The 14,019-nt window shown below is 42.8% G+C and overlaps 1 protein-coding gene across 6 annotated transcripts in view; it reads right to left on the bottom strand.

The window, feature by feature from the left end:
- The window catches only part of ENPP2 (ectonucleotide pyrophosphatase/phosphodiesterase 2), a 77,068-nt gene that overhangs the window by 51,233 nt on the left and 11,816 nt on the right, over positions 1-14,019 (bottom strand). The window contains exons 1-4 of one of the 6 annotated variants that reach the window (XM_027798550.2): positions 9,098-9,243; positions 8,557-8,659; positions 2,355-2,510; positions 126-251 (exon numbers count right to left, since the gene is read on the bottom strand). In XM_027798550.2, coding sequence (XP_027654351.1) covers positions 126-251; positions 2,355-2,510; positions 8,557-8,659; positions 9,098-9,148 — 436 coding nt within the window. In that variant the 5' untranslated portion in view covers positions 9,149-9,243. Of the gene's footprint in view, positions 1-125; positions 252-2,354; positions 2,511-8,556; positions 8,660-8,757; positions 8,803-8,957; positions 9,244-14,019 lie in introns of those variants that run through there. The other 5 variants (XM_005434427.3, XM_027798551.2, XM_027798552.2 and 2 more) reach the window with 5 other exon arrangements.

The raw sequence follows: 14,019 nt of genomic DNA, 5'->3' as shown, positions 1-14,019 counted from the left end.
CCCCCCTCCTCCAAAAAATCAGAAGAAAACAAGGAAAGGGTTTCTCCTTTAGAAGAATACTCTACCCACAGGGCTGCCTTCTATCAGGTTTAGAAAGATAAGAGGTAGAAAGACCAAAGACGTACCTTTGCAAACGACTTGGTAATTAGTGCAACAATCTCCTCTACTTAAGCAGTCTTCAGAGCAGTGACAAGCATTGTCATCATTCCTGGTTTCTCCACAGCGATCTTTAGTACATTCCCAGCCCCGAGCTAAAATATTCACCAGGTAGGCAAGAATGAGAGATTGTAATCAAAACAAAAAGTACTCACTGAAGTCATAATGACAACACTGTAGTCGTTAAAAGTTTGATGTAAAGTTTATGGCCCCATTTTCGCGATTTCAAGACCTCTGAAGTAGGCATGTCAACCAGAAACAAAAAGGACCTTTGTGTCCTGCAAGTGCAGGAGGGTGCTTCCACCCACCCACAAGTGCTTCTGCTACCCTCAGGTGTTACACTCCAGGCTTTGTACAGTCTGAATGCCAGAAAAAGTGTAGAAAGGAGAAGACAAGAAAGGATCTTGACAGATAAATGGTGGAGCCTGAAGCTGGTGTTTCTTGGGTGATCCATTCTTTTCTCCGAACTACTCGCAGTTCAAGCCATACAAAATAAAAGAAAGTTGAAAAGAGACTATGTGGATGCAAGTCGCTGCTTTACTCCCATCAGTTCCTCACCTACAGGGTAAGATTCAACACCAACTGCAAAGTTACAGAACAAGAGCTGTTCTTCAAGGAATTATTCAAGGAAAAGCATGGCACAGCTCCTGTAAAGCACTCCAGCTCTTCTTATCTTGCGAATTAAGTTAGGATCTAAGGGCCTGTCTAAATTAGGTGCTCTTTTAAGGGCAGTGCATTGCTTCACCTTGAAATAGGGCCTAAGGGTGTAAGCATATAGCTTTCCACATCCTGGTCCAACCAACAAGAAACTTGAAAGATTAATTTAGACAACATGTGCCCAGTAAAAACCACACCACACCAGAGCAATGCCTATTACTCCCTTTTCTTCTTCACTTGGGGCTTTTTTCTGTAAATATCTAATATTTACAGATTGTACATGTGATAATTGCCTTAATAAATGTCTATGGGAGTATATGTCAATTCACACAACAGTCCCAAGGGCTATGCAGTTATCCATACACATATGTGGACATGGTGCACTGCAGACAGGAGGAATTGAAAGTCTACCCTTCGGCAGCAAATACCTTCTATTGTGCTGAAAGTCTTCAAAAAGAGCCTTTCATTCTGCAGTCATTTATATGGGAGCAAAACAGTATCAGCGTAAAATTCAGAAGGTTTTGGCCCGGAACCAAAGGTAGTCTTTCATACTGGATTAGCTCGCCATGTTCTGCTACTAAGCTATTAAAATGATATTATAAACATAACTGAGGAAGTCAGGACTCTCAAGTATGGCACATCCATGGGCAATGATATTTTTAATCATTAGTCTTCTCTTCTGGCTGCTTAGTAAGTGTAATTCTTTCATAAAGCAGGAAAATATTTAATGGCAAAAGTAGAAGGCACCTGTGTCAACTCTGATCACTGTGCAAACAGTCACAGAGATGGGTACAACTAATAATTTAAAAGCACTACGTTAAGTAGTAAGAACATAACTCATGGCCCTCTTTGAAGTTTTCCTTGCCTATGACTCATGAAAACAACAAAAAGAAAATGAACCCAGTGCTGTATTTCCATCCCCCAGGGTCCAACGAATTGAAGTCAAACAGTGTGTTACATGCATCCTGACGTCTGGAAATCAGTCTGGGGCAAGGGGAACAAGCCCAGTTTGTCACCTGCAGCTCACCCTGAGAAGACCTGTGCTGCTTCAACTCTACTTCTGAGGTGCTTTCACAAGTAACCACAATGCACAGCCCACAAGTGAGCACGAATTGCTTCAATATTAAGTCATCACTTGGGAGAAAACAGGATGGCTAACATGGAATGACCAACCTCCAGCCTTTAGCATCGCTCTTTTCATTGTAACCTGGAGGTCAGACTGGTGCCTGAACACTGATTATTGCTTTTAATTGAGTATCAGAAGAACTACTTTGAAATGCAAAGTGCCCTGCTTTTTCTGCCCTGGAAACCATGGGCAAAGCCCAGCAGTGAGAAGCGATAGGCATGCATCCCTCCTGCTCCTTGCAAGGAAACATGGGCTGCATTTTGAGCTGAGCTGAGCCTGCCTGACAAGGCAACCTGAGGTGAGGAGGAGATGCAGGTTATGGCAGGGAGCGCTGGTTTGTCAGGCAGGTCCTGACTGCTGGCAGGAACCAGGTGTCAGCAGCATCTGGCAGTGCAGGACAGGAGACCCATCGTACCTGTCTTTAAGCACAGTTCATCAAAGTCGAAGCAGCAGCTGTTGTAGCTCTTGCACAGGTTGTCACAGCGGCAGCCAGGAGGCTCTGCTTCTTGAAGTTCAAAGCATCTGTTTTTGCAGGAGCCAGAGGTACTGATCCAGGGGGAATCTGACAGGACTGTGTGGAACAAGAAACAGGGCATCATCTGTCAGTCCAGCAGCAGTGGATGAGCAAACCCTCGGCTGCCTGCTCTGGGGAAGGGAAGGGAGCAGGGAGAGAAGAGTTGCTTGAAGAAAAAAAACAAAACAAAACAACAATACCCCAAAACACATACAAAAAAAAAAAAACCAACAGAACAAAACAACAAACAAAAAAAAACCCCCACCACCCAAAAACAAAACAAAAAAGAGAAACAAATCCCAGAACAGTTGCTCTTTTGGGGGAGAATAAAATAAAAGGGGAAAGAAAGAAAAAAAAAAAAAGAAGGAAGCAGCTTGCTGTGATAACATCCTGCAAAGAAACAGCCCTGGCTTCACCTCTGTAACAATCAAGAGATCATTAGCAGAAAAGTATTGAAGTCTCCAAGGCCCCATTCCAGGAGCTGCAGCTATTCCTCAGAAGCAGGCCTTTGTTTTCAGAAACCAAGTGACATTTTCATGGCTGGCTGGGCAGTTTGCATAGGAAAGGACTGCAATTAATCTACATGCAGTCAGCAGGACTTGGTTTGCTATACTGGAAGGCACCAAATCAACGTCAAGCGTGAAAGAAAATTCTAAGATGCTCTATAAATTAACAAAGAAGTAAAGCAAGGCTTTTTAGTGGGCTTCTGCAGAGCATTAAATTAAAGAACTTAAAATACAGACGTATGTAAGAAATCAATGCATTTTAGTTATATACATCAATGGAGGAGTGCCAGTCTGAAAACCATGAATAATGTATTAGACTTAATTAATCTCTGTATTAGTAAGGGCCCTTACTGTCAAAGCTGATATGTAAAGCATATAAAATACTAAGTTTTGAGGAAAAAAGCAGAGATGTACATATTTGATATATTTTACATTTTTTACCTATAAAAGAATCCTACATAGCAGCTTATATGAAGTAAGAAAATTGTGTGCTACTTGCTAAGGTTAATCATATTTTATGAAGTAAAATAACAAACGTGTGTTATTCTTCAACAACAGAGGTGTTCCAAGGAAAACTTCACAATGCCTTTTGTTCCTTGAGAGACCTATTAAAATTAAGTCTGAAATTGTCTTGGGGTTTTGTTTTCTTTTAGACCATGGTTTGGTTTTGGTTTTGGCAAACCTTACCATGATTAGCAATGCAATTTTAAGAGGACTGATGCAACGGCACTTTTGGGAAACAGTTGCTCTGATCTTTTCTTATATATTTTTCCCCTACTTTTTTACATAGCTGAAAATTTAGTCTCCACAAACTGAGGGGAAATCTCTTCCCAAACAAGATGACGTTATCCCAGGAGAATGAATGGAAAAGAAGATGAAGGGGAAGTTTGGAGGTGACATTGTAGTAGGCAATATCCCACCAGCTCCCATCCCCAGCACTACTGCTCTGCCACTTCCCTTGGAGTGGCACTGACACTGGCTGGACATCAGCATAAACCACTTCAGGGAGCAAACCTGACAGCAAACCAACCCTACAGCAAGATAATGGGCAAGAAACCCAAACCTACCGCAGCTGCAGTCATGGATCATGGCAGTGGCAAGGGACGTTCATATGCCTGCTGGAAAAGGTAGTAGCAGGCAACCGTGTCTCTGCTTCCCCCCCCCCCCCCCCCCCAATTAGATCAGTAATGCTCAGAGCAAGTAACATCATACACACAAAGTTTCACTCTATAGGTATATATACCCTGCAAGAAAGCTCTTTATGAGACATCAATATTTTGGCTGTCTGGAGTTCGAAGGAGCTAAAGATCACATATCTATGCTGGCGACACATGGATCTGTGTTTTCTTTGCTCATATAATAGGCCACAAAGCTATATTAGAAATTAATCACAAAAGAATTGTTTCAAAGCATGATAATGTCCAAATTTTCAGAGATACAAAATCTTGTTCCTTATTCTTAACAACAGCTGCTTCCTGCCAAATGCTTCTGGAGATCTGTTACTAAATAATATTTCCATGTTATTTAATCTCTTCTACTACTTTCCATTTTGGAAGCTAGTAAATATAATCACAGATCCAGTAAGCTGCAAATCAAAGGTATTATGGACCCAAAAGGTACTACATACTAGCATACACTATATATCCCTTACACTGCCATTGCCGCCTTCATTTCAAAGGGATGAGGGGGAGATCATTTGAGAAGGTCAAAAACCACATGTCAACATGCATTTAGGAAAAAGCAGGTGTAAATCTGGCTGCAGATTACATAAGGGACAGAGTCAACTACAGCCCAAGGAATGTCTAGCTGTTGTAAAGAGCAGCTTTATCTGAAAACCATTGGAACAAATTGCCCACCAAGGCTGTGCAATCTCTGATCTTGGAGATTTTGAAGAACAGGTTAGACCAAGATCTGTCAGGAGCACTTCAGTAATAACTGACCATGTCTCCAGGTATACAGAAGGTCTACATAGCTGGTCAAGGTCCCCTTCTAGCTCCATCTTCTATAACTGCAAGTAGGGTTTCCATTTCATGTAAGAAAAGTTTAGCCTAGCTACCTTGTCTGTTATTTTTGCACATTTCTTGACAGCCACTTTATTACTGACATGACAAATTATCCCAAATTACTTAGCAAATTCAAGTCACAGCTCCTCAGTCAATGTAGGACACTCTCCATACAGCAACACAAAAGAGGACTTGATTTAATTTCTCTGATCTCTGAATGTATTAAGATTGTTCATTTGTTTATCATGTTTGACCTTGCCTTTGCAGCCAGACCATGATTTTCAGGTCGTGCACAATGCCATGGCATGGGTACTGGTGCATGCAGAATACTTTGAAAATATACCATGAGAGGCTCCATCCCTGGTGAGCATTTCCAAATTAATAGAAAACCCTGTACAAAACAAACTTACACAATTTTTTGAAATTCCTGCATCCCTCTACAGCTCCTGCAGTCAGACCATGCAGAAGGCAGAGGGACCTTAACATGAAGATCCTCCCCTCCTTATTTGATTCATAAAGCTTCTCACAACCTTTTCCATGCATTCTTTTTTGGCCAGCTAAGCTCAAAACAACAATCTAAGAATTGTCTTTTATATCACAGGTTAGAGAGAGAAGTTACATAGGGCAATAGTGCCTTTCTGATTCAGTCCATGGAGGTTATTACATCTCCATAGTAAATGTGCTATATTTACCTTGGAAAGTGCCATATGAAACTATTTGATCTGATTCTATCTGATTCCAATATTTTTTAAAAAATAATAATTTGCTTACAGTACTATTTCAGTCATAGGATTACACAACACAGACATGCTTACATAGTCGTTACAGGAAGACGACTGCCTGGTAAGAATTTGCCTGTTTGGATCCCATGGATCCTCTATGGAACCTACATGGATCAACCAAACACCTACACAAAACATCTGAAACACCAGTTTTGCTAGATAATATTCATATTATGAACTTGCATGTCATTTTTGCAGAATGCCATGGCAATGAGTAAAATTTCAATGAGAAGTCAAATTTATTTATTATTTAAAAATAAAGTAAAACCCCCACATCCTAACTGTTCTAGTACAAGAGAGATATGACTCCATTTTTAATGAATTGCTTACAAATCTAGTGAGAAAGGACAGAAAAATGTCAGTGTTTCTCCTTCCAAAATTTAAGCTATCATCCTATCATCACCAAAGAACATGCTTCAAGAGACTACTAAGGCCATTTTCCCTGGAAGTGCTTACAAAGATGCCTAAAAAGCTCCTTAAGCAAGTAGCTTACAAAATCCAAGTTATGGGCAAAAAAAGGGGAACTTTGGTCCTCCAATGTCTTTTAGAAATTTTAAGTAAAAAAAAAAATTCTATTAAATAATTTGTTGAGTACAATTATTAAACATCTCAAATGTATAAATGCTTATATGTCTGTACTCTGTAAAAAGAGAACAAGAGGGATTTTTTTTTTTTAGGCATGATGGTACTTCTTTGACATACATTTATAAGGGACTAGGGAGAAAATGTTGGTTTTGACTTGTAGAGGAGTTCTATGCTAGATGAAAACTGAAATTTGCTTGGAATGATGATGCAACCTCTGGAGAAATATAAAATTGGTCTGTGCAGTAAAGATCTGTAGAGTGTTTTTTTCAATCTAAACTAATTAGCTCTAAACACCAAGAAACTTGGAAATACATAAGCCAAGGCAGAATGAAGTTGAAAAAGTATTTATACTAGTATTCCATTCTGGATATTTAATTGCACTGGACTTCTGATGAAATATAACTGGAAGTCATGCAATTAAGAGAGCCTAAATAGGTTCTTTGATCACAGTGCTTTTAGTTTGGTAAGAAAAGCATCTCTCTAGCATAACTTTTTATTTTCTCCTTTAGACATATGTGACTATAATACTTATTCTTTGTTATCCTTTTTTAATTTTTTTTTTTTTAGTTTGTTTATTTATTTATTTTACTGCAATAGAAGTAACCAAGCTGCATAAACACTGAAGGGACAAAACTCCCTCATTGTTGCACCCTGGAATGGACTACTTCAATGTCAGGTGTCAGTCCAATCCCACCTGTAAGCGAATTCTCAACAGACAACCAAAAGTAACCCATCTCCTGCCCTCTTACAAGACATCCTGTATTTCATCCTGTTTTTATGTAATGCTGAGATGAACCTCCTACTACTGGAAACATCACGCAGTTACCGATCCCCACCCTGGTGGCACTGAACAGTGCTGGCTGGCTGAGCAGAGTTGGCACTGGTGAGTTGCAATGGGTCCCCAATATCAGACCTTTGGGACTTCAGTAAAATTCAACTGGGCAGCCCTGCCCTGAAGCCTATGTGGTCACTAGCGAGAAAGTAAAACATCTGGCAGCCAGGTGTTGGAAGACATGAAATGCAAATCTTTCATGTCACTATTACACACACTACACAACTTCCTACAGTTAGCGTACTAGAAGATAAAAACAGTAAAATAAAATTGCTTGAAAAGCATTTATTTCCGTTACATAAAGATCAAAAGCAACAGCCACTAACTTTCTGATTACCTAAAATGCCTCTGCTCAGTTATGAGCAGCCCTGATTGTAGCTGTGATTAGACACCAACTCCTGTGAAAGACAGAGTGGGAGAAGACACAGGTACGCTGTCAGGAACACAACAAACTCTGGCCACAGTAAATTATTTTATAATTAACATTCACAAGCTATCCTTACAGATGGGCATTGCAAATGAAACCCTTTCACTTCAGTTCTATTAACCAGCTCTAAGTCAATGACCACAGGTTTCCTTTCTCCTGCCAAAGGAAGGAACAGAGACACAAGTCAAGCTTGCTTACTTACTTTTTTTTCTTTCTTTCTTTTTAAGAAAAAAAGACTAGTTTTCCATGTTATATGTTTTTCCACTTGGACTATGCCTGAGCTCACAAAACCTATACTGCCACAGAACACAAACAACGGTCTTTTCTGTGGCATGTTCTTGCTTTCCTCCGAAGAAAAAAAAAATTGGAGGCGAAAGAAAAACAGAGAACTGGGCGACAGCACATCTGGGCGAACACCTGCTCTCCACTGCCTGGCCCTCTCCACTGCCTGGCCCTCTCTGCCGTCAGATGTCTGCCGTCTACTGTTCACAAACCAGCATGACCTCAGGAGCCACAGAAATCCCAAAAGCTTTTCTCACCAGCGCCTCTTGAAAGCATTAATCAAGTTTCTAGAAACCACTTCAATAGCTACCAGAATAAAGCCAGTACCCTTAAACCCATCGGGGAGTTTCTTTTAGCTCTAGAAGGAAACGGCGTGGTGTACAAGACATAGTAAATGCAACGTAGGAGCTGACAAGACCGATCTCTGTGAGACTGACAGTGCTCAGTCCTAAAATAAGCTAGATTTTCCATAGTCACATGCACTCAGAGCAAAAGTTTAAGTAAATAGGAGACCTATAGGTGAGTCCCAAAGGTCAACTGACTCGGGCTTGCCGAGTTATTTATCCTTCCCTATATCCTAGAGGGAAAAGGAACAAGCAAACTACTGTTTCAGAGTAGGAGTGGTTTCTAACCACAGTATATAACATCAGGGTATTGCGATGTACAATTTACGTCCGTTACTGTACCTGAGAGGGGGCCCTCATCCCATTCTTCAGATCTCCTAAATCGATTTGTCGTAAATCCCATGCAGACATTTACTCCAAAGGCAAAAGCAAATAAAGATATAACCTGCAAAAGTAAAACAGCAAAGTAAGCAAACCGTGCAAAAAGCAGGACTTTCGAGCTAAGAGCATTACAATTAAAGGGGCAGAGATGGTCCTCTGTACATTCGAGCTCCCCAGCACTGCAGTTCCCATCACTGGAGCAGCAGCTGACAGCGTCACCGCTGGAGAGTAACACAAACCAGAAGGGGTTTATGAATAAAACAGCTCTTTCTGAAGCTGAAACGCTCCTTTTTGTAGGAACTTATTCAGGAGAGACGGACTACTCCTCCTTTAAAAGCAAACACGCTCCTTTCCTCCCGTACCTGGTGCGAGTGGAGGCAGCCCTTCTTAGCCATGCTAGAGAATTCTTGAAAAGCCTACGCAGCACCGTCGCCTTTTCTTTATAGTGAGCACAGAGCTGTTTGCTCTGGGAGTTCGGGCTATTAGCTACAAGTAATCCCACCTGGTGAGGTTGACAGGCTCGTGTGATTTGTCCAGGGGGTGATTTCATCATGTTTCGCTCACAAATCGCAGCTCCGCGTGCAAGAAGCTCCAGGCATCATCCCTCGCTGCGCCCTCCCCCCAAACACACACACACACACACACACACACACACACACACACACACGCACACACGCACACACGCACGCACGCACGCTTTTATGTGGTTTCCCCTGGCAAAGCAGGGCTTTCTTATGCTGCTGCGGCCAATAGCTGGTCCTGCTCATTTTATTCTCCTCGCAAAAGTAACATGGTTAAAAGAGAAACCAAATGTGTCTCCATCTGGCTCGGAGAAGCAGGGAGGGGAAGCTCACTCGGGGCTGCGGCACGAAAATATCCCGCTGCCACCCTCCAGTGTCACCCAGCGTCGCAGCGCGGTGGGCTCGGCGCACGGGGCCAGCGGAGCCCTGCTACTGGCCTGGCGGCAGCCCGGTGACTTTAGGGAGCTCGGGTGCTGGTCTCCTCCAAGGGTGCTCCTGAAGTTTCTAGCTGTGTCACGGATGAGGGACACACACGGCCTATCCCCCTCCCCCCCCCAAAAAAAAAAAACAAACCACCAACAAACAAACCCAAACTGGGGACACCTTCAAAAGGGGGGTTATCTTTCAACGCTGTTCTGCTGCGCTGCTGTTGCAGTGCAAGGCTCAGATCGATGGAAACACAAGCAGTTTTATCTGAATAGCTGGAAACCGCAGACTTCCAGAAAGGAAGGGATGTGACACATTCCCTCTGCCCCACATTTTCCCATTTTCATCAACAACAACAGAGAGCTCGGCTGTTTGGATAAGCACTTCTATTTACAAAGCAAAATGATAATGCTAAGCAGAATTACAGTTCGAATCAGTGGCTTAAATATTACTTGCCAAGGCAAATTATTTACCAGTGTAGTTCGCCACTTTTTTTCCCTGATGAAAGCTTCTTTCATTAAACTATTTACTAACAATGACATTTAAAGGGACAGGGTCAAGGTTCATTAGCCCTTTGAGGTTCCCTTGGGTCCTGTCCCATATTCTATACTGGCATTAAGAAACAGTGTGCAGTTTTCTTTAAACTGTCTTGTGATATTAAACATGTACAATTTTGAGCTTTGTTTAGATGTACCTTTTACCTGCTGCAATATCTCTCTGGTCCCACCATGCAGCTTTACGGGGCAGAGGCTAAAAAGCCCTTTTCTTTGCTAGCCACATCTTATCAGCCTGCCAGCCTTTGCTAGGAGCTGATCCTAAGTTATGCAGTTTCTTAACCAAAAGTGGCTCTATCGTGCAGCTGCATCTTTGAGCTGCAAGGCTCAGGGAAATGTTAGCTAGCTTGAAAAGACCTACATCTTAGCTACACCAGGACACTGTATTCCTTTCCCTTACACAGACCACGACTGTGAAGTTAAGACCCATCTTCTAACTCTCTTCATCACTAGCTGGGTTGAAAATGAAATAGGTTGCAATAGGCAGTATTTTTCTAGCAAAAAACCTGTGCATAGAGGTCTAGAGAAAAGTAATTCTTCACCCTTAGCGTCTGGCATATCCTGTGATTAAACAACTTCACCCCCAAGCACTAGGTAAGTACAGCAGTGTGTGACAGCAGCAAAAGGGAAACCAAAGGTGTCGTAAATAAAATCACTCAAAGGTATTGCCTATGTATCTCAGCTAATGAAGTTCATAATTTCATGGGCAAAACATGGGAATCAGCAGCCCAAGCTCTTCTCCAGCCTGGGACCCTAAGGTCTCTCAGTGACCCAGGCAAAACACAACTGAATTTTCAAGTCTGGTGGCCAATTTTGAGTGCCCAAACCAATACAGGCCAATTTGAGGCCCAGTACGTCCAGCCTCATTGTCAGAGATGCTGAGCCTTAGCTGTACCTGCCTATCTTCCCAACACACAGGTGTTCAGTTCTTTTGAAAGAAAGTTCCTACATAAGTTAGAAATGGCCACCCAGAAATATAAAGCAAGAAACAATACCAAAAAAATACAGCATCATGGATGACTTCTGCTGATCTGAAAACACATATTTCATTTTTCCATTCATGTAACCTCTCTGGAGCTTGTAAACTGCACAATTTTACATAAAAGGAGGAGCTCATTTTATGTTTCCTAGTCCATGCTACAAGTATATTTTAATCATTAACCTCCTTTGTAATATCCTTTAGAACTATAGATGATGACGACTCTGAAGCTGCTAATCTTTTTCATATGTGTTATGTAAGACGCATTCTCCAGTAGCTCTGAACTGACCGCATACTCAGATGCACAATCATCTTTTTGTCACAAGGATACTGCCTGAAGCCACCCCACAGATGCTGAAGAAACTTATTAGCATAAACAAGGTCTAATAATTTTGTTCAGGCAAAATTTCGCTGCTGGGATGACTGGAAATTAATTCTTTTAGCAATTATTTGCCATTTTATTCATCAGAAAAGACTAAAGCTGAAATAACGTATTCCCAGCCCAAGAACACAGTGGAGCAGTGCAAGTCTTAGGATTTAAAAGAAATCATTAAAAAGGAATTTTAACAAGGTCAACAGAGTATGAAATGCCTCTTCATCAGTTACTGTGTATAAGAATTGGCCTTTGGCTTTTATGGCTTATATAATCGTACTGATTATTATTAAACTCAGAATGAAGAACTTTCAACCAGCCACTAGGTGGCACCTTACATGAGAAGTTCATAACGGCTCCACAGTTAAAACCATTCATAAGAATCACAGAATCGTTTAGGTTGGAAAAGACCTTTAAGGTCATCGAGTCCAACCGTTATCCAGCACTGCCAAGTCCACCACTGAACCATGTCCCTAAGTGCCACATCTAGGCATTTTTTAAACACCTCCAGAGATGGTAATTCCACCACCTCCCTGGGCAGCCTGTTCCAATGCTTGACCACCCTTTCAGCGAAAAGATTTTTCCTAATCTCCCCTGGTGCTACTTGAGGCCATTTCCTCTTGTCCCATCACTTGTTACTTGGGAGAAGAGACCGACCCCCACCTGCCTACAGCCCCCTGTCAGGGAGCTGCAGAGAGCGACAAGGTCCCCCCTCAGCCTCCTTTTCTCCAGGCTGAACACCCCCAGCTCCCTCAGCCGCTCCCCATCAGACTTGTGCCCCAGCCCCTTCCCCAGCCCCGTTGCCCGTCTCTGGACACGCTCCAGCCCCTCCGTGTCCCCCCTGCAGTGAGGGGCCCAACACTGAACACAGGGTTCCAGGTGCCACCTCACCAGTGCCCAGTGCAGGGGGACGGTCACTGCCCTTGTCCTGCTGGCCACACGACTGCTGATACAGGCCAGGATGCTGTTGGCCTTCTGGGCCACCTGGGCACACTGCTGGCTCATGTTCAGCCAGCTGTCAACCAACACCTCCAGATCCTTTTCCACCAGGCAGTTTTCCAGCCCTTCTTGCCCAAGCCTGTAGCATTGCGCGGGGTTGTTGTGACCCAAGTGCAGGACCCAGCACTTCTCCCTGTGGAACCTCACACAATTGGCCTCGGCCCATTGGTCCCAGCCTGCCCAGATCCCCCTGGAGAACCTTCCTGCTCCCAAGCAGATCAACACTCCCTACCCAACTTGGTGTCATCTTCAAACTTACTGAAGGTGTACTCGATTCCCTCATCCAGATCATCAGTAAAGGACTGGCTGTAGTGCTGAGCCCTGGGGAACACCACTTGTGACCAGCCACCAACTGGATGTAACTCCATTTACCACCACATTTTGGGCTCAGCCATCCAGCCAGTTTTTTACCTAGTGAACAGTACACCAATCCAAGCCATGAGAAGCCAGCTTATCCAGGAGAATGTTGTGGGAAACGGTGTTATAGACTATTCCACAGAGTTAATATAAGAAAGGCAGTATTTACAGTCTTAGATAAAACTGAGAAAATAAAATGCAGAAAAATCAAGTATATTGGCACATTTAGAGTTTGGGGATACAGTAGGCTCTAAAGAAATAAGCCTTTTTAGCTACTCAGCTCCACTTTGCACTGGATGCTGGATGCAGCCACATCAGGTGAGTGGGGTGGGGGGTGGGTGGTGCGGCAGGGTGAAAGCCTCCAGTATACTTGACAGCAGCATGAAAAGCAGAAAAGTGAATGACTTCTCCAAAGTGTCCCAGAGCTTTCACCCTCTCAAAGACAGCTTCCACGTATAGATGTGGCTGAGAAAAACAGTTAGCTGGGTACATGAAGTAGCATTTCAAAGAACAAAACCTTTTGATAAATTATAGAAATCTGAGCAGGGTCTACATAAAGCCTCCTCAGATGCAAGCACTGTGAAGCCAAATAAGCTTCCAGCAGCTGAAGCAAACACAGGAAGATGTGAGTACCTTGCTGAAAACACCCTGAGGCTTTTTAGCAAAAGCAAAGAGGCACAGCATAACAAGAAGAGCTGATTCCTTTATGTATAAAGGACTTTAAACCATATTTTTATAGGACTTTATAGATAAAAACCAAATATCTTTGGCACTTGGCCAGTGCAGTGACTGATAAGACAGAGAATGAAGGGGAGGGGAGTGTGAGGGCAAGGACTTCAAAAGGACAACAAAGCCAGCAAAAGGCAGCAGTCTGATGACAAAAAGAGAAGTGAGAAGAGTAAGCATCAGTGCAGCAGGGTGATGATGTGTGATGAGCAGTCCCTCAGCAGAGATCAGCCCAGGATCCAGGCTATAGCCACATGCAGGAGTCTCAGAAACATGATTGCACAGCCTGGGTATGCAGGAGGAAAATACACGAGAGTTGCTGAAGTACGAGGGACCTGTATCTGCTCAGCTTGTAGGAGTACCACTGAAGACCCCAAAACGGTCACTGAGAAGTCCTCTTTACCTGATGGAAACACTCCAGCAAGTGATAGATTTCAAATGGCTGGCAAGCTGTCTTGGAAACTAAAAATTACAATCTGATCATAAGTG

This window comes from Falco cherrug, chromosome 3, assembly GCF_023634085.1.
Source record: "Falco cherrug isolate bFalChe1 chromosome 3, bFalChe1.pri, whole genome shotgun sequence".
NCBI lineage: Eukaryota > Metazoa > Chordata > Aves > Falconiformes > Falconidae > Falco > Falco cherrug.
Note: the sequence above shows the minus strand (reverse complement) of the source record. Positions and strands in the feature narration are given on the sequence as shown.